Genomic DNA, 20548 nt, shown 5'->3' with positions numbered 1-20548 from the left:
GAAAAAGCTTGATGCAACCATACGAATGGGACAGAATTCAGGTGTATCAAGACATGTTTTATAGAAGATTAAGTTATTTTAACTTGACATGGACTCTTAAAAAGGCAGTGCTCATGTGTGCGACTCTGAAAAAACAGTGCATGTTTACGTGGGAAAGCAGCATAGATAGACATCAGGGGCATGTACAGACTTTTTTGACTGTGGTGGCCCAAGTGGGGCACTTACTTATGCAGGGGTGGCATGAAGTACGAGCGTGCAAACACATACGCATCTGAATAGCATTAATTAGGGCCCAGGCACTGAAAGTGCAAGGCCATTTCGTTATTCTAAAGAGTTTTATTATTAGGGTCCAAGCACTGAAAGTGCAAAGAAGAAGAGTGCTGGGTTCATTCCCCAAATAGCAAGCGGGGATGATTGACAAATGTTCCTATCATTAAAAAGAGACTGAAAATCGACAGCAACACAAAATTCCGCTTGATCCCCCTTCCACTCCCACCAACTTAATGATTTATTAAGTGAGGACAGTACAGAAGTCACGGTACTTCTAACTCCTTAAGGTTGTAGGATTATCCATGAACAAAGCTATCAAATTAACACAACACATTCCACAGATCAGAGAGATCCCCCACCGAGCCATTAGAGAGCCATGAAAACTCATCCATGACACCTAAATTGCTCTAGGAGACCATCTATTCCATGATGTTTAATCTCAAATTAGGGTTTGTAATGACAGAGTTTACCAATAAAGAAGATCCTTCTTTGTTCCACAAACTTAAACCCTTGGTAAGACCAAATGGCCAAGTAACACCGTGTGACCTTAAATGCATAAATCCTTGCCCAAATCAGGAAATGGAGACTCGTGAAGACAGTCCCAAGGCCCGAAATCAACATGGACCTAAAACATTTCTCCCCTCTGCACATTCCAAGGACATTCTCTCTTAACTCAGCAGAGACCGCATGGACCCACAGAATATACGCCATATCTAGCATTGCTAGATAATTCTAATAATGACTCTATGGCCTGTGATCAGTTTTATAGCTGGCAAATTAATTATTATAGCCTGATGTACCTTTTTAAAATATGTGTAGTGATTTGTAATTACTTCTAACAAACAGATCGATGATTATAATTGTGACAGAGCAGAGGGCGGGACCGGGTCGTGATTTTACACACCTGTCCCCTTATCAGGCTAATCAAGCCTCCGAGAGGGATAAAGGCCGACTGCATACGGTGGTGCGACAGAGAGAGAACGTTTACGGGCAGCTGTCCATCCTATATTTGTGTTTGTGTCTTTTGGTTTATTTCTTCATTAAACTATTATTTATATTGTCAAGCCGGTTCTCGCCACTTCCTTACCCTTGTTTGCTTTACACTGGTGCCGAAAACCCGGGATGGAGGAGGGATACGCCGTAGTGGAGTTCTCGCCACTACCATCCACCCCAATGGAGCAGCCACGGCCATCTGCCGGGGGACGGAGGAGCCCGGCCGCCTGGAAGCGGAGGAATGGCCACCGACCACGAGGGGAGAAGGGGCTCCTAACCGACCACCTGGAGTGGTCAGGACCGCTGCCAGGGGTGGAGGAGACCCCTACCAGCCGCTGAAATGTGGCGGGGTCTATGACCGCGAGCGGAGAGGGGCTCAATGCTGACCGCCTGGAGCGGGAGAACCACTGCCAGGGGCAGGGGAGACACCTTCTGTTTCCCAGGGTCTGGAAGACTGCCTCCGATAGACGACAACCTCTAACGGCTGTCGTCCGTTAGAGGTTAAAGGAGTGGCCAAGGACCAAGCTATGGTGTATCGGAGAACTGGCACGTAAGTGTTTTTTTTTCTTTCTCTTTCTCTCTCCTCTCTCTCTCCCACTGCTCCATGTTGAATTTTTCTTCTCTTTTAAATTTTACTGTTTTGTTTTTGTTGGGGCGGATACTGCACTGTTACAGGGAGTACACCCCTATTTTTCATTATTGTTTCCCTCCCCCTGTCATAATTTTAATTATGTTTAATTCATTTGAATTAATCATAATTCCCTTATTAAAGCTAATTCCTTACAATAGAAATTGTGGGCGGATACAATGAGATTTTAATGGTGGAGAATTTTATTCAGACAAATAATCGAGTTATTTGTAATTTATTTGATTTATAATGTTTTTTGAATGCGACTAATTCCATTATAAATGGCCTTATATAATAATGTACAATAAGGACAGCTTAATTTAATTCCTAGCTCACACATACTGTTCCTACATATAATGTTGAAGATATGCTGGCACTTTAATCCGTACTGTGTACATCTACTTCAACCAAATTTCCTACAAGGTTAACGGTTTGGGTGGGTGTGGAAAACTGAAATATTGAATAGAAATTAATCCTCTGGATTTGACATGATCGCATGGATTATCTTAAAGTTCTCCATCATTCATGGTTATAAGAGGAAGACATCAGTCAGCCTTGCAAATTATAAAATGCTCAAGCAATGCTGAACAATAAAAATGTAAATTGCAAAATGGCTTAGTGATTATGAAAGTGCTGTGATTTAAATAATTATTTTGATGCGCTGCATGTTCCAGAGTGAAGAGTTTCAGAATTGTTCAGGCTAACAAACGTTTTCCATGGTTTTACCAGGAAGTGTTTTTTTGTTTGAGTGTTTTTTTGTTTGAGTTTTTTGGCAGTATGAAGAAATTAAAGACAGACATACAGTAAATATGAGTATTGTCCTAGTTTTGGTTAGAATATGACCAGTGTTTACTCTAAAATACTGCCTTAAAAGGAATAGTACAAAGGTGTGTGTGTGTGAGTGCAGACATGCTAAACTTTGGAAAATATTTAACGGCTGCACTGAACATGCCAATGCGACAGGCTGCATCAGACTGCACATACCCTTCCCCAACGCCCCATAAATTAGTCCTAACCTTTTGGTTCTCGGCACCCCGAAGCGACGTGCCAAGCATAGGAGCAAGCCACGCCAGCTGTGCCTTTTTTCTCTCTATGTTTCTCGCATAGAGTTAAAGTGGCTGGGGCCATCTTAACACTATCACACGCATTGGGGAAGGCATCCTATTCTTTCTGGGGGAAAAGACCCCGCGGAGACCACACCTGCCAGGGCTAGGGGAGGTAAAGATTGGCGAAATACATCACATGAGTTTTCAAGCCACATGTGGGAATGGCGCAGTGGTAGATCCTACCTGCTGAGAGGGAGGAGTTGCTACATCACGGCGACCGGGGGGCAGCGGGGACTGCCCAAAGGAGACGCGGGTCTGCTCGAAAGGGACCGTACTGCTGAAAATACACACAGGGGATTAATCCACACAGGGGCCCATCCTGTGGAGCACCTATTCCAGTACAGAGTAGTTTCAGTACCCGTAGTGGGTCTGGTCAGGGAATTCCTCCACTGAATTTGTGGACCAGAGGGCTAGGGAGGATTCATCCAGGTAGCCGAGTTAGTGGGGGTCTCCTGGTATAAGAGCACATGTGATCACCTCAGTGGAGGGGAAAGCGGTACACCCAGTCAGTTGTTTCTGTGTTACCGAGTTCTACTGGCTCGGACCTGAGAGAACACAGAATGAAACCGACTCATCCCTGAGATTGTAAAATCTCATAAAGGTATTGGGTTAGTGCCCGCTGCTCTGCATATGTCTGATATGGAGGTACCGTTGGCGAGTGCCCATGAGGATGCCACACTTCTCGTCGAGTGTGCTCGAACCTGCAAGGGGGCACGGCCTGGGTGTGATAGGCCAATGCTATGGCGCCAACAACCCAATGGGAAAGCCTCTGTTTTGAGGCTTTCCCATTGGGGAAAACCCTCTTGATGGAAGCGAGCACGATCAGGAGGGCCGGCTTCAAGGAGAGGGCCTCGAGCTCGACTGATTCTAGCGGCTTGAAGGGGGGTATCTGGAGGCCCAAGAGAACCACTGAGAGATCCCAGGAGGGGAACAGGCTTTGCCGGGGAAGGTTCAACCTCCGGGCGCCTTTAAGGAACCTGATAATTAAGTTGTGCTTACCCAAGGACTTTCCGTCCACTGCGTCGTGGTGGGCCACGATAGCTCCCCTCCAACCTCTCCTGCAGAAATGAGAGTACTGACCCGACTGCGCACCTCTGCGGGTCTTTGGACTGGGAACAAGCACCACTTCAGGGCGTAAAGTTGCCTGGTAGAGGGAGCTCTGGTTTGGTTGATTGTTTCTATGATGGCAGGTGGTAGGCCACTTAGATCTTCCACATCCCGGCCAGGGGCCAGACGTGGAGGTTCCAGAGGTCTGGGCCCGGATGCCAGAGTGTGCCCCATCCCTGAGAAAGAAGGCTCTTCCTCAGGGGAATTCGCCAGGGAGGGGCTGTCGTGAAGATCACGATCCGAGAACCAAGTCCAAGTGGGCCAGTAGGGGGAGACTTGTTCCTCGTCCTCCCTGACCTTGCACAGCACCCGTGCAAGAAGAATCACTGGTGGAAATACGTATTTGTGCATCCCCCGGGGCCAGCTGTGTGCCAAAACATCTGTCCAGAGGGGATCCTCCGTTAGGGAGTACCAGAGCGGGCAGTGGGTTTCTGTGCTTTGCAGAACCGTTCCAAACCAACTGGACCAACTGGGGGTGTAGCCTCCACTCTCTTTTGAGCATACCTTGTCGCGAAAGCACATCCACTGCCATGTTGAGGTCACTGCTGGCTCCAAAAGAGGAGATGGTGGGCGAGTTATGACATATAACGGGCGCATACGCCACCTTGGCCATTTATGTACGCTACCATTGCGGTGCTGTCTGAACGGATCAAGATGTGCTTGCCCCGAATTAGCGGGAGGCACTACAAGAAATACAGCCAGCAACTCTAGGCAGTTGAAGTGACAATGCAGCGGGGGCCCTTTCCAGGAGCAATGGCTGCGTGCGCCCGTTGCACATGGCGCCTTAACCCTGTTTGCAGGCATCTGTGGTGACCAGAACGCGTCGGGACACCTGCTGTAAAGGGACACTTGTCCGCAGAAAACAGAGGTCTGTCCAAGGGTTGAAAGTCTGGTGGCAGGCGGGGGTGATGAACACATGGTGCAAAAGTGTTTCCCGAGGCTCTGGTGGTGAGAGAAGACTTGAAGCACTTACCTTGCTCCGCACACCCAGAAGGTGGCGGGTTAGTGACTGAGGAGGAGGTCCCATGAAGGCATCCTCTGGACTAGTCAGAACCAGCCAGCCAGGGTCCGGAGGTGGTGGGTCTGCGTCCGGCGTTTTGGGACTGTTTAGGTGTGGCATCGGTATGTCGTGAGAATGGCATTTGCAGTCCAGTTGACCCAGAGAAATAGGATATGCCTCTTTTATTGAGAATGTGGGTACCGCAGCCCAAAGGGAGTGCAGCAAAGAAAACAAACTGAACTGAGGATTCTCCTCCTGGCCCTCCACTGGGGGACGGAGTGGTCTGCTTACCAGCACCGGAGCAAACGTCTCGTTCCCTGGGTCGTCCGTCTCAGGAACGCTTGGGAGCCTTCCGGGTCCTGGAGAACGTTAGAGAGACGGGGGGCGTGCGGATCCTGCGGGGCGCTTGATGCTGGGGCTGAGAGCTGGGCCCAGGTGTAGGTGGAGCTGCGCATTTTCTGGAAGCCGCAGGAGGACCCCCTCTGCAAGCAGACGCCGCATGGCCCGTGCTAGTGGCGAGGTGGGGCATGATGTGAGAAATGGCCTCCGTCTGTTTCTTCACCGCTGAGAACTGCTGGGTGAAGTCCTTGACGGTGTCGCCGAAGATGCCGAACTGGGAGACGGGGGCATTGAGGAAGCGTGCCTTGTCCACATCCCGTATCTCGACCAGGTTCAGTCACAGATGTCGTTCCTGAATTACGAGGGTGGCCATCGCCTGCCCGAGTGTCCATGCTGTGACTTTCATGGCCCTGAGGGCGAGGTCGGTTGCTAAACGCAGTTCCTGAAACACGTCAGGGTCAGGACTACCCAAGTGCAGATCTTTGAGTGCCTTGGCCTGGTGAACTTGCAGGAGAGCCATGGCATGCAAGGTGGAAGCGGCCTGTCTGGCGGCACTGTAGTTTTTTGAGGTCAGTGGCGACGTCATCCTACCGGCCTTGGAGGCAATGGCTCTGTCCACATGGGGGCGGTCCAAGTACCTGTTGGCCGCTCCGCCGTCAATTGGGTAGGGGCATGGCTGTGAATGGCGCCCAGACCCGAGGAACCAGTCATCTAGCCGTGAAGGCTGTGGGGAGGACGGAGAAAAGAAATTCCTGTAATTCCTGTATTTGTTGCCACAACATAACTTTGGAACAGTGCCAGTCCATTACGACATTATGGCAACATCGAGGAACAATAGTTGATTACCAGTTGGTAATCTTTGCTTTTAATGATTATTCTATAGGCGAACATGCAGTAGTGTAAGTTTGTCCATACAGGTGCATTAGCGGAGGTTACAACTGCGCATGTCTATTTGGTGCTTTATTTTCTTTGCCAAAGTGTATGATCCAGATACATTATTAAACTAGAGATGAACCACGAAGCAAATGCTTACAGAACTATGGGTGGTGAACCATGCGTTTTGGTTATTTACAGAGAACCGTTACACCCCTAATAGATAGATAGATAGATAGATAGATATATAGATACTGTAGATATAGATAGATAGATTCACCTATATATTATATTATGTATACATTTATTTTAACAAATACCATCAAATATATTTACTTACATAAAAGCTTATCCTGTATTATACACTTACGTTAAAAATAACTGGCATAATGTTAGTGGACATTTCAGGTGAATAAAGCTGCTAAATAATGACAGATTCAAAAATATGAACAGAACATCAACTAGAAGGTAATAATGTTACTTATTCTGATGTGGTTGTTGCATTTTCATCAGTGGACCCTCAGAATGAAATGCATGCTGTTTTTTTCTTCAATCATTGGATTGGATCATAAGCAGAGAACATGAAACTTAAGTACTCTTGCTCACATGTTGCATGTTTTAAAAATACACAATAACATTTTTAAAGTTTTCACTGTAATGTTCTAATTGCAAAATAGACTTTAAGCTTTAATTTGATACCAAGTTTGTGAACATTGATGAAGTCTTTGATATAAAACAAAGCATTTGTTTTATAGCCACATTCAAACGACCAACAGTGACAGATAACAGGTTTAAAATGGGCATGTAAGACCTACAGTCATCACAATTGGTATGTATATAGTTCTCATCAAGCCGGACAACTTTCAGAATTATTAGCTCTGCCCAACATGAAGTCATCCATTTTGGATTTTTTAAATATGGCATTCTCTGAACTTTTAATATTCCTCCTAGTTGATTCTATCACCACATTTAGACAACATTATGCCAAGATATTGAAGATACTAAATTGTGAACAGATTTTTAAATGCTTGCCATAGCGAGGCATTAAATTAATGGCAAAAAAATGGGAAACAAGCAGTGTCTCATATTTTCTGTGTGCAATGTGTGATGTATGTTGGGGGCTAATCAAATAGATTTTTACTATTTTGGGTTACGGACATAGCGCCACCACCGGGCAGGCAGCTGAAAGTGTGGCTTTTACAAGAGACTTTAAAATAGTTCTCTTATATTTACCCAAATTGCTTCAAAATTGTTTAGAATAATGTCAAATGTCAAATGCATGTGTCCACCTTGCTTTTTTTCCCAAAAGCCAACAGGTGGAAATGGACCCATGGTGCTTGGGCCCGTCATTGCTGCTTGCAGTTATATTTTACTATTTGTCTCCACTACCCATATCTATTTTAATTACTAACATTACAGTGTCTTACATTCCAGGTGGAGCAACTAGGTCTGCCACATCACTATCCCCACGTGACATGCTGGCACTGCTGGATGGTTCTCATTGTCAATATTGTTTTTTGACACTGAGAGTGGCTGATTTGGCACACCTGAAGCAATACAGGGATTTTAGAAGTTGTATAAATTTATTTGTATGTCAAATTAGTCCTATTTAGCATAGACTTTGCCATGAATGACAGTATAAGCCACTGTATATAAGTATAGCAAAAGTGAAACATCCCCATCCCAATCAAAGCATATAAAGTTTTAAAGAAGGCAAATGCATACATACCCTGATATGCAGTTGGAGCTGAAGGGCCTTCATCGCCAATATCCTTGTCTGAGTCTACAAAAACACATAAATTGTCATCAGAATGATAATAATATCAGCCTTTTTCTAAGAAGGCTAAGTGGTATGTTACCCAACCATATGACTAAAATGAAATGAGTATTGCACTTTTACACATAAAATTTACTTGTTTCAACTTTAGTTTCAATGTCTGGCAATTAACCACAATATCATTGATATTACCAATGTAAAGTACTTACTAAAGTGAAATCTGGAACTATCAGGATTTCACATACCCATGTGTACAGCTAAAGCTGGAGGCTCCTGCTGTACCTCCCTTCCAGTGTCAAGCTGGCTCTCATCCTCTGACTGTCTAGCACTGCTGGCCGCTCTGTCCTGCTCTGCTGATTTGGATTACTTTCTTTTGAAGAATTCCTGAATGTTATAATTTCTTTTCATACTGTAATAGTCGCATGACGCATCTCACTTTATATCTTGCACAATACATTTAATTATGTATGCATAAATGAATGTGACATGCAAAACTAACGCCTGATATACACTATTGCTTTTTTTTCCATTTGTGGGTCAGACAGGGTGGGTGTGTAAGCAATCATACCAGTTATTCATTGTGTCAAATGACACAGCTAGCATTAGCATTGTTGATAATAACCAAACAATGATGACAGGTTTGCTAGCAAGCATCATGGAAATAAAGATGAGGGAAACTTTTTAGCTTACTACAGCTAAAACATTTTTAACCACTGGCACAGTATGTGTAGGAGTAGGAGTGACAAGTAAGTAGCAACTAGCAAGATAAGACCAGGTGTAACAAATGTAGCCTGGAATCCTGGAGACTTCTTGACGTATAGTTGACCAACCGCTCTTCTTCTTCTTCTGTTGATTTATTGGCAGCTGGTACTCAACGATAACCACCCCACAGGCTAGACACTACTCTGGCACATTACTGCTGCTCAGGTTTAAGACTGAATTGCACCTATAAATGAAAGGTTGGTTACTCGTCATACAGTTCAAATTAAAGGCCCGCCAGATAATGATCATAGTTTAGGATAACGGGATGGCACCTGGGGTGGCCAATCAGATTCCAGGTGTAGCCTGTGCCACCCCAGGCCACTCCCTGGACATGCCCCTGATGGACATAAAGTAATAACGCGTTCTATATAAACGGCCCCCTGACTCATCGGATGCCCGTTGTAGTTATTATGAAGTCATTTGTTAGCAATTTGCTTTTTTTTAAGGATATAACTGATTCAAAATTCACGTTTGAGGTATGACTGTGTATAGAACAAGATGGGAAGCCTCCTTAAGTAATGTTAAGCACACAACTTATGTTACTCAAAGAACCGCCATTGCAGATTCATGAAGAGAACTCATGGCGAATCAGCCTTCTGTGTTATTCTACAAATTGACGTCATGATAGAACAGCTCTAATGGAATATGGGCATGCCAGATAAGGACAGGGATGCTTACTGTGAGTGTGGGCTTCTCAGAAAGATGGCTAGATGGTACTGGAATCTCCTAGAGTGCCCAGGGTGCACTAATAATGATCCAAAAAGGTGAGTGTAGAGTTGGCTTCTTGGACTAATTGACTTCTTTGCTGACCTTACTGTAGCACAGGAGTAGAATTTAAATGAGCTCCTCAACATCAAGAGCTCTAGCTCTTTCTATTTTTGAGGAAGTCTTTTTAATATCCTGCCCGGCAGCTAGTGATAGGGGGAGGAGGAGAGGGAAAAGCAACTTGGGTCTCTTTTGAAATAACAAGCAAAGGCCTCTTTCTCAAACAATATCCTGTTCTCCAGTCGTCCCCCAAGCTAAAAGTAGCTGTGCTATTTGAAGGTGCCACATAAGGGTGTAAAACTGACATATAGCTTTAAGAGGTTCCTGTTTATGTTAAAAGAAATCTGCACCATCTGGATTATACTTTTTTGCTTTTTATATTTGTTTCCAAAAATACCATCGCTTCTTGTTAGCTTCATTTTTGCTGGAGAGAAAAGGAAATGTACAAATAATCTGGTGTACAGAGCCTGGTGGTTTGAGAGATTTGTTTCATAGTTTGTGTCTGGCTTATCTTATTTTGGTGCTTATTGATTTACCTCTTTATTACGTGTCGAGGCATTTTTTCTCTCTCTAAACTAAATACCTGGTTTCTTCTGCCGATGCAAGCACAAGCCCTGCTCCATTGTTTCCACGCCTATCCGTTACCTTGGCTAAACTGTGCTCTGATGGCCCCATGTCACAGCTATATGATGTTATAAAGGCAGTTTGTACCCCTTGCTCTTGGTTTTCTAGGAGTTGATTGTCTCCGAGTTGTGAGATTTGACTTTGGTGGCTATTTGACTCTGCTTACTGCAGTTTTGTCCTGTGTATGGTGTTGCAGAATTGTGCTGTCTTACAAACAAAATGCCCAATGGTGCTGAATCGTTAATGTATTTCTCAGATAGATGGAAGATAGATAAATGGATAGATGGATGGATGGATTGATAAGGCTACAGGATAGATGGATGGATGGATAGATAGATAGATGAATAGAAGGAGGAGGCGAGAACCGGCTTAACAATATATATCATATTTAATTAAATAAAAAGACACACACAAACACATATAGGGCAGCTGCCCGTAATTCTCTCTCTCTTGAACTGTCGTCACCGTCTGCCTTTATCCCTCAGGTGCCCCATCAGGCCGATTGGGGACCGGGCGTGCATCATTCGAGCCCGGCCCCGCACTCCTCCGCTCTACAGATGGATAAGGCTCAAAATAGATAGATAGATAAATGATAGATAGACTGTATGCTTGAAGACTGTTTCATTGTGTATGTGTGAGTGGCTTGCCTTGGAGTTTTATGGATTACTGGAGGTGTTTGCTCTTGTTTGCATAATGTGCGACATCTTGGCTTTATGAATCTCATTACTATGACTGTATGTGCTTCTGCTGTTTTCTTTGGGCCACTTTGTTGGAATGAAACACAAATGAGCCTGCATGAAATCAATTGCAGTGTGATTGAAATGTGGTCTATTTCTCGCTGTTAATAAAGTGTGTGTAGTGCTGAGGCAGCAGAAATCGCATGGCTGTGGTAACATAGAATTGTACCATGAAGATCCTCTCATATATTTGCCAGGATTTATGACTGTTTACCAGTATCTGTTCATTATGTCCTTCTCCTGATCTATTCTTTCGTCGTTAGCTCCTTTTCCATACACTGTTTAACCAAAGAACAGTAGGGCAAAGCAATTGATATAATCCAGATGATGCCTTTAGAACAAAACTGCAGAAATGACTTCGGTGCCAAGTCGATCAATTTAGCCAGTATGACAAACATATTTTCTCTTTTTAGTAGTTGCTTTACCAGTCTTTCTACAGTATCAGGTGTAAAAAGTATGGACTCAATTCTCTACCCACATGTTTGACTACTTTCAAATGGTCAAGTGATTGTATGTTCTGTTACAAGGGCTTGTGTCACCATAATATCACTGTGTGTGTGAATGGTCAAATGCACTTTGTCAAAAAGCTTGCCATAGCAAGGTATTAATGTAAATAAGTTATGTCTCAAGTGAATGTAGCCAGGTGTAGGACTGAACAATTTATCGAAATAAAAGTAGTGTGATTATGAAACCGCAAAGTCTGTGATTTAATTACATAAATAAATAGTCTGCACACACTGTTCGCTGCACTTACCAGATGTTCACAGCTCTGATCTCTGTAGTGGATCTCTGTAGTGTTCCTCAAAGCACACGTGAGGCTATTGAGCAGAGCATGTTTAATTTACAGCACTCTAGGTTCACTAATTGCACATTTGTGTAACTCCAAATATGCTTGACTCTTGAAAATTATTATCCAGATTGAAAGTAACCAGGTTTTTGTGGACAGAATAGTGGATGAGAGCATTTTTCTGCATTAAAAGGCCATTGTCAACTCTACTACAAAATTGGTTCCTTCGGTGTGCTGCCAGAATAAAAGCTTACAATGTGTCAGGGTTTTTCCAGCATAGAGAATTACTAGGCGGCTAACACTAACAAAATTTGCTCTGGATTGTCATTTGTAACTACAAATCTCTGCAATAATAATAAAATAATTCCATTGTCGAATTGTCGCTTGATGTCATTTAACATAACTTGAAATCATATAAAACTATAATGATGACATAATGATGAGAGGAGAGGAGTGCTGCAGCTCGAGTGTCTGATAGAAACACAGATCACAGCGTGGTGACATATCTTTATTTCATCCATAATTAAAGTTCATATAATATGGGAGTGTGCCATGTAAATAAACACAAACTCCAAAACTGTCATTCTCTGTGCGGTCAGAGCCGCTTCAACCAGAGACCCAATCTGAGCTGGAGTAGAGACCGGGAGAGATTTAAAGTTCCTCCGGCTGATACATACTCTAACACGGAGATGCTCATCTCTCACCCCCTCTGTCTATATACAGTATATATGTATATATATTGGTTTTGGATAGACAAGATTGACAAATGCTTATCAATAATACTCTTATGGCTACAATTTTTACAGAGTTCAGTGACTAAAATGTCAATGACAAAATTTTACTAAAATATGACAAAAATGTAAACTGTTTTTATTGACTAAAACTACATTAAAAATCCCAGACTTTGTCAACTAAAACTTGACAAAAAATAAAATAAAAATAGGATAAGGTTGACTAAATATGTTAAAAACTAAAAAGGACATTTGATACAGGATTAAGACTAAGACTAAATAAAAAAAACAGCTGACAAAATTAACACTAGTATTCAGTTGCCAGGTCAGTAGTAGTGTATTAAAGCAAATCCAACGTTAATGTGTTTTTACGTCAGTTTTGATCAGCATGGTACCACCTCCACCTCATATTGAGCCAGAAGAAACCTTGTTGATACAATGTGAAGATGACGTGATTCTGTTTTTTTTTTCCTCTCTATGTTTGACAGTATTTATTTATTTATTTTGGTTCTTTTTAAAAGGGCTAAAGTGTGAACATATTTTTTTTTTTGGCAGTAGAGCATGTTAGCCCATTACTTAATTTTGTCCCTGACCAAAACTTATTTTAATGTTAATAAGTATGTTGCACTTTAAAAAGCAGTCGCTTTTTTTTATTTATTTTTTATTATTATTATTGCAATTCGATTTTTGGATATTGAATCTCTCTCTGTATCTATCTGTGTACATGCAGCCTAACAGATCTACTTTCTATTAAGTTTTAAATATTAATTAAACAACAATATTGATAATAAAAAGAGAAACCACTCACTGCTCTTAATGTATTTCTTAGTTATGTTACTGTTTACTTGAATAATTACTTAAAGGATTTATATTATATATATATATATATATATATATATATATATATATATATATATATATATATATATATATATATACCGTAATTTCGGACTATTGAGCGCACCTGAATATAAGCCGCACCCACTGATTTTTAAATAAAATATTATTTTGAACATAAATAAGCCGCACCTGTCTATAAGCCGCAGGTGCCTACCGGTACATTGAAACAAATGAACTTTACTCAGGCTTTAACGAAACACGGCTTGTAACAAAAATAAATAGGCTTTAACGAAACACGGTGTGGCAGCGGGGGCGTGGTCAAGCGCCCGGGCGCTTACACCTGAGCTAAATTATGTCTAACACCGGTGTCTAATTTCAGTAAGCATGGGGAGAGCGGCATAAAAAGGCAGCAGCCACAGAGCTGAGAGAGTGACACACGTCAGTCTAGTGTTGGCGCATAGAAGAATTGAGAAACTTTATAAAATTGATTGTAAACATTGCTGTGGCCTTAAGCCTTACCTGGAACGTCAAGTGCCCTGCTGAAAACTGTCACACTGGTGCCCGTGTGACAGTTTTCCCAAGAAGGACACGTGAAGCAGGGCACTTGAAATTAGACACCGGTGTTAGACATAATTTAGCGCAGGTGTAAGCGCCCTTACAGCTTTTCTCTCCCGGACGGGTGCTTGACCACGCCCCCGTTGCCACACACGGCTTGTAATAAAACATTTGCATTAAACAGTAGCCTACCAAGAAAGTCATTGTTCACTATCTTCCTCGTCCTGTGCACTGAAACCACTGAAGTCATCTCCTTCGGTGTCGGAGTTGAATAGCCTCAGATTTAGTTGTCTTTTTGCACTGAGTCAATTCCTCACGCTGCTGTTTCCAACGTCTTATCATCGACTCATTAAGACCAAGCTCCCGTGCAGCAGCCAGATCAATCGCCTTCAACTTGAAAGCAGCATCATATGCGTTTCTCCATGTCTTGGTGAGGGTGACAAAATTACTACCGTAATCAGAATGATGGGAAGTTTGAGCGCGCTCGATTTAATCTAAACAGTAAACAAAAAAAGTTGTTTTGACCTTAACCCGTTCGGCAATTTCAATTGGTCTAATGAAAGCTTCACGCCGCCAAAAAACTGAGCAGAACGTCACAGAATGTTTTTTTTATTTTTTTTTGTATATATAAAATTTGAAAGCGGGAAAAATCCATATATTAGCAGCGTCATTGTATAAGCCACGAGGTTCAAAGCGTGGGAAAAAAGTTGCGGCTTATAGTCCGGAAATTACGGTATATATATATATTCTTCCACCAAAGCCTTTGCTGACTGGTGGGGTGAGTCCTCATACAGCTCTGCCTGTCTATTGCCATGAATGGCATGCGTTATGTCACCTCTCTCATTTCTAATGGAGGAACGTTAGTGACACCCCATCGGTTCAGAGAGTTCCTCACGCATGCTGCCCGCCAGTCGCCTGCTTTCAAGCCATGTTATTGAAATTTAATGATCTAACACTACTAATGATCGCTGAAATATGCCCCCACTACACTGCCCTTTTCTGCAAACCGCAGATATTTTCCCAAATGTGTTTATTTGAAAGCGTTCTCACTACAGGAAATATCAAGTTCATTTACTGAGATGTAAATTAATGGAGAGGTATGAAAATAAAAAAAGCACATCGATTTCAAATTATGCAACACTTGGTCCAGATTATCTACTGATTGGCTCTTTTGATTTTATTGCATTTTCCATTTGCCACCTTTTTTTTTGTTTTACTTTTTTTTGGCCATTTAAAATAGTTTTGTCTGTCTGAGACAGTGACATTTTTTATTTAAATGCACACCAGACATTCTAAGTATTGCATTGCAACTATTTTAACAAAAAAATCTATACTGCTTATTTGGAACATTGTGAATTTAAAATAAATCAAATTCATTGCAACATGATCCTTAAAAGAGAATATGAATTGGCTGAGAAGTAAGACAGATTAGACAGAGACCAGGTAAAGATTCACATAAATAAAAAAGAAACCATGGAAACAAAGCAGGAAAATTATTTGTTCTTGATTAGTGCACCCAAAAAAGATGTTTGGCAGTATAAATGTCGCAGTCTGTATTTGGAACAACATGAGGGCGAGGAAGGCTGCTTTCCCACTAGCACTTTTGGTGCACACCCAGGTTTGTTTGACATAAAAGTTCGATTTGTTTTTTGCTTGAAAAGGTGGTCTGGGGTACGGTTCATGTTGAACTGATACTGATCACTGCTGATATGAAAAAATGCATTTGTCCTAAATCGAGGAAGTAAACTGCTGTTGATTATGTCAAATTTGTGCCTTTGCAGGCTTGTGATTGCATTTATTATGATCAAATGCATTTCTCATACCTGCTTGTCTAATCAGAGATCACAAATAAATTGCCTTCATAGAACAGCTCACATTCTTCACATATTTGCACATTCAATATGTGCATGTAAAGTCATTTTTGGGAGAACAATACCTTTAAACTAAAACAAACAAACAAAAAAGCAAGAAACACCAGACATTTATCAGACAATAGCATGCTCTCTTCAAAATCATTTCCACAATACCTCAAACGGAACAGCAATGCTAAAAATGTAGTCCGTCTGTGTTAAATAAATACCTTGAATGATATGGCAGTAGGGGTGGTAATCTATAGACACTTCACAATTCAGTTTTCGATTGTGTTGATTTTAGTGCTCTGCCATTGTATTGAAAAGGCGGACCGTAATATTCATTAAAACATCTCTTTTTGTTTTAATAAAAGGAAAATTATAAGAAAGAAAATTAATGGGTTTTAAACAACATGAGGGTGAGTAAATTTTTGTGTGAGTTATTCCTTTAACTTTTGAATGATTTTTATGTGAATCAACCCAGAATCATTGAATCAATCTGCGTATCAAATTTCTTTTTCTCTCATTCCTTTTTGGCAATATTGTAACATCTTATGCCTATAGTTTTTGGATAACAGAGAGGTTTTGCACATCATAGGGGCAGCAGTGTGACATTGGGTGGAGAGGGTCACCTCACTGTCACCTCACGAGGTGTGATAGTGCCATACGTTTTGTGACCTCTACTGAACATCAGCCCAGCTAAGAAACTGCAGCAATGGGAGGGACACATACACATAAATGCATACAAAAGAAATGCAAAGTCACAATCATTCACTTTTGAAGCTTCTTTTATAGAAACTCCAGTGTGAATATAGTGACACCTTTGTGTTTGTGTGGCTTTATGAAGTGCAAGCTATATAGTGATTAAGTTAAACAAATATACAAACTCATAATCAGCATGAGATTCCATCCCTCTGCGATTTAAAAACACAACCCGAGGAGTGTTTCATATTGATATATTTTTTGCATCACAAGATTGCTCTCCCCTGTGAGAGTGTGTGTGTGTGTTTGTGTGTGTTTGTGTGTATGTGTGTGTGTGTGTGTGTTCATGTGTGTGTGTTCTCATTGCCCTTGTGGGTTTTGAGCATTGCAGATGATATGTGTCACTGTTGACGACTGTGAGTGGAGGTTAATGTCTCATTTCACAGGCTATGCCTAAGGTCTCATAGCTGACAACAGAATCTCTGGTGGATTGACTCTGTGTGTGTGTGTATGCATACATATGACTGGACTTGCATGTCTTGAGTACAATCAGTCCATTGAGTTCCATGTCATTGTATGAATGAACTGAGAAAAAAGTCAATCTGCTCTATTGGTGGCACACTCTTCAAAATTTCACCTGTAAGGATGTGCAAAACTACATATTGACTAGTTGGGTTGCCTGAATGACTTGTTGACTAACTGGCCTTAAAGAAGCCCTGTACAATAAGGCTCGTTTTGGTTAATCTCACAATAATAGTGGCGGCAGTGGCACAGTTGGTAGAGTGGGTTGTCCATTAATCGCAGCGTTGGCAGTTCGATTCCTGGCCAACACGACTCCACATGCCGAAGCGTCCTTGGGCAAGACACTGAACCCCAAGTTTCTCACAATAGCAGGTGAGTGCCTTGCATGGCAGCTCTGCTGTGAATGGGTGAATGAGACGTAGTGTAAAGCGCTTTGAATACCGCTAAGGTTAAAAAGGTGCTATATAATTGTAGACCATTTAATAGTAAATTTTTTACATTATATGCCCTGTTAAATTATACATTTTATATCGACTTGAGCCTAGCACAAACTCTGCCTTTTGTATTCGGTCGCAGTGTTGCGAACACTAGATGGCTAGGTTTATCAACTGCACATCCATTCGTCCCCGACTGAAGACCTGTTTACATCGGATATTCATTTACAAACTCAATCAAATAGCAACGGGACAGTTTATTTGTGATAACATGTCAGCAAACAACATGAAATAAGGGCTCACATCAGTTTATTGCAATGATCTGCACAGAACAGAAGAAAAATATAGCTTAATGAAGAGACAGCGGGTAGGGAAACGTTAGTGTTGTATTATGTTTTTTAATTATTATTTGTCCTCTGCTTCTCAATGCATTGCTCATGCTCTCTCTCTCTCTCTGTATTTCAATGGCTTTTGCTAATTTTCTGTCTCTCACTTTTGGAGAAGTTTTGAAATCCGTTGTAGCATCTGCGACTATAGGCATGTTGCAGAAGTACGCAAACTACACAATAGGTTATGCGATCTGAGAATTCATTTTGCGGACCAGTCACAGACTAAAAAAATCAAAGGAGATGAGCTTGCGCATAGTTACCATGATTGTTCTCTCTTTGAAGTGCCCTGTGAAGGTGTAATTTGTGTATTTGTAACACAGACATACTGGAAGAATCTATTTCTAGAAAACATTTCTCAACCGCATTGCTGCATCTTCTCCTGGAAGAGACAGAATTCATTTTAAATGTGTATATGTTCTGAAAGTAAATTTTGTCAACATTTCAAAGTAAACTAGCATATACAGTATATGTAAAGCTGAAAGACCTGGACAAAAAGCAACAAACCTTTAATTCCTTACGATTGATGTCCCTGAGCATATGTGAGTGTGTATCACCAAGGAGAGCAGAACAAAACTGCAGTTAGGTTGGGCTCTGATTGCCGGAGTGATATATTTGCTGCGTACACACACCAGACTTCCATTTGGACCTTATCTATCCTGGGGGTTTTTTTCAGCCAAGAGAGAGACAGGGTGTAAGAGGACATTTAAATATGTCTTTAGGTGAAAATGACTCCAGGCTCTTAACTGGGCTGAGCGGTGTGTGATTAGAGCAGTTGAAATGATGCAGTGGCTGAATTTTCCACTCATTGAGTTTCCTCGGTGGGGTACATAACCCTCTACCTCTGTCCCTCCCACGCTTTCTTTTTTGCACTCACTCCATCCTCTCTCTCCTTGGCGCAGTGCAGTCAGCACACCGCATTACCTGTGCTAGCGCCACCGGCCTGTCCCGCTCAGGGGAAAACCCCCCATCCCACCTTCATACGGGGGCTGCCTTGGGCGGTGTGCCCATTGCATATATGAGGTTCAAAACTGCAGTGTGTGTGTGTGTGTGTGCAGCTGCAGTGAATATTTGTCTTTAGTATAGCCAACAACACTTGTTTTGCCCGAGTCCATTTGTTGTGCTTATCAGAATGTCCTCTGGTGAGAGCACATTGTGTTGCATTCATTGTTCATTGGGTTCAGTAACAGTGCCAATGCTGATGGACAGGAGAATGGATTGCACTGCAGATTTTTAAATCACAGCATTTGTTTGAATATTCTCTGTTAATGAGCTCAGTATCTCAGGGAGAGATTTTTCAGTAAGTGCTACACAGAAAAGCTTGTCCTATTTAATGGGTACAGCGAGACTCCATTTCACAAAATTTGACAGTATATTGTAAAGAAGTTGGCATAAATCTCTGTTTGAATGACTGTTGCAAAACTAATGAGCTGCCTATGGTAGGTAGCATTTATGGGCATCAGAGAAACATACACTTTTTCAAAAACCCAGTGAGATGCCTACCTAGATAGCATTTTTGGGCATCATAAGCCATCTTTACACTGCAAAGGTGGCTCAGAAGCTGCATCTGAAGTGCCATTTAGGTGTATTTAAACAGACTGATAATTGCTTTTCAGAGGTGGCATAAATGCATTTACACAGCCATTGAAATTGCATAAATAATATTACAAGATTATTTTTTTAAATATACAATTATGAATATATAGAAATATGAAATTATACTTCGAAATTTAACAAAATTATGAAATAGATGATTGATCACGATGACAAGAAAGCAGAGGGTGGGCCAAAGCAGGCATAATTTAGTCTGGCTTTTTTGCAGCATTTCGTCTTTACACAGAATTTTGAGCAGGCACAGAGCAGCCTTAATTAGACTGTGTAAAGACAGATATAAATACATACAGTAAAACTGTTCATTGTATTTTAAAACCTGCAGTTGTGAACTGGCTACCTATAAAGAATTTTTGGCAATCATAGGCACGTTAGACAGAATTTTGGGGCATAATAGACACATTCGGGCATTCTCTATTTAAAAACCTAGTGAGCCTGTGTACTTATTAATTTTTGTCTACTATAATAATTTTTGGGCATCATAAACACAAATGAATGCATACTATGTCTCAAAACCTAGTGAGCTGCCTACTTGGACTGTATTTTTTTGGCATCATTGGATACGTTCAAAACCCATTGAACTGCATACCAACATAACAATTTCTAAGATTATTAGATATATTCAGATTCAGCCAATGTGTTTGTTGTGTGATTTGAAATAACATAGAATTTGTGGCAATTGTGTCAATTCGAATCTGTTACTGGTTATTTAGTAGTGTGTCATTGCATAAGGGAGCTCTCTTCTCCTCTTTGTGTGCATTTTCTAGACCGTGAGCATGCAGACTGACAAAAGCTGTTATGTGCTCTGCCGTGACTGTTACGTCAGTTTTGCATGCTTACTTTGGGCTGCTGTTTGTGTTTTCAGAGCATCTTTGCCCAGTTCCAGTTCAGCAGTGAGAAGGTGCTCCCATCAGATGCCCTGCGCAGCGCTCTGGCCAAAACCTTCCAAGACGAGCAGCGCTTTCAGCTAGGCATCATGGACGACGCAGCCGAGTGTTTCGTAAGACTTTATTTTTATCCTTATCTCACCATTTTCATGTTTTCCCCTCATAAGTTACTTTTCTGTTTTTGCTGACACTATGATAAGCTCTACGTATCTGATTTCCTCTCTGCCTTTCTCTCTATCTCCTTTGTTCTTTGTTTCTATGC

General features: G+C 41.7%; 1 protein-coding gene across 3 annotated transcripts in view; it reads left to right on the top strand.

Moving 5' to 3' along the window:
• usp54b (ubiquitin specific peptidase 54b) overlaps positions 1 to 20548 on the top strand; it is a 177974-nt gene that overhangs the window by 90607 nt on the left and 66819 nt on the right. For all 3 annotated transcript variants that reach the window (XR_007968524.1, XM_052103414.1, XM_052103413.1), the window contains exon 4: positions 20265 to 20399. Coding sequence is in view for 2 of the 3 variants with exons in the window: in XM_052103414.1 (XP_051959374.1) it covers positions 20265 to 20399 (135 nt within the window). In the remaining variant the exon portion in view is untranslated. The remainder of the gene's footprint in view (positions 1 to 20264; positions 20400 to 20548) is intronic.

Source organism: Xyrauchen texanus, chromosome 33, assembly GCF_025860055.1.
Source record: "Xyrauchen texanus isolate HMW12.3.18 chromosome 33, RBS_HiC_50CHRs, whole genome shotgun sequence".
Classification (NCBI taxonomy): Eukaryota; Metazoa; Chordata; class Actinopteri; order Cypriniformes; family Catostomidae; genus Xyrauchen; species Xyrauchen texanus.
Note: the sequence above shows the minus strand (reverse complement) of the source record. Positions and strands in the feature narration are given on the sequence as shown.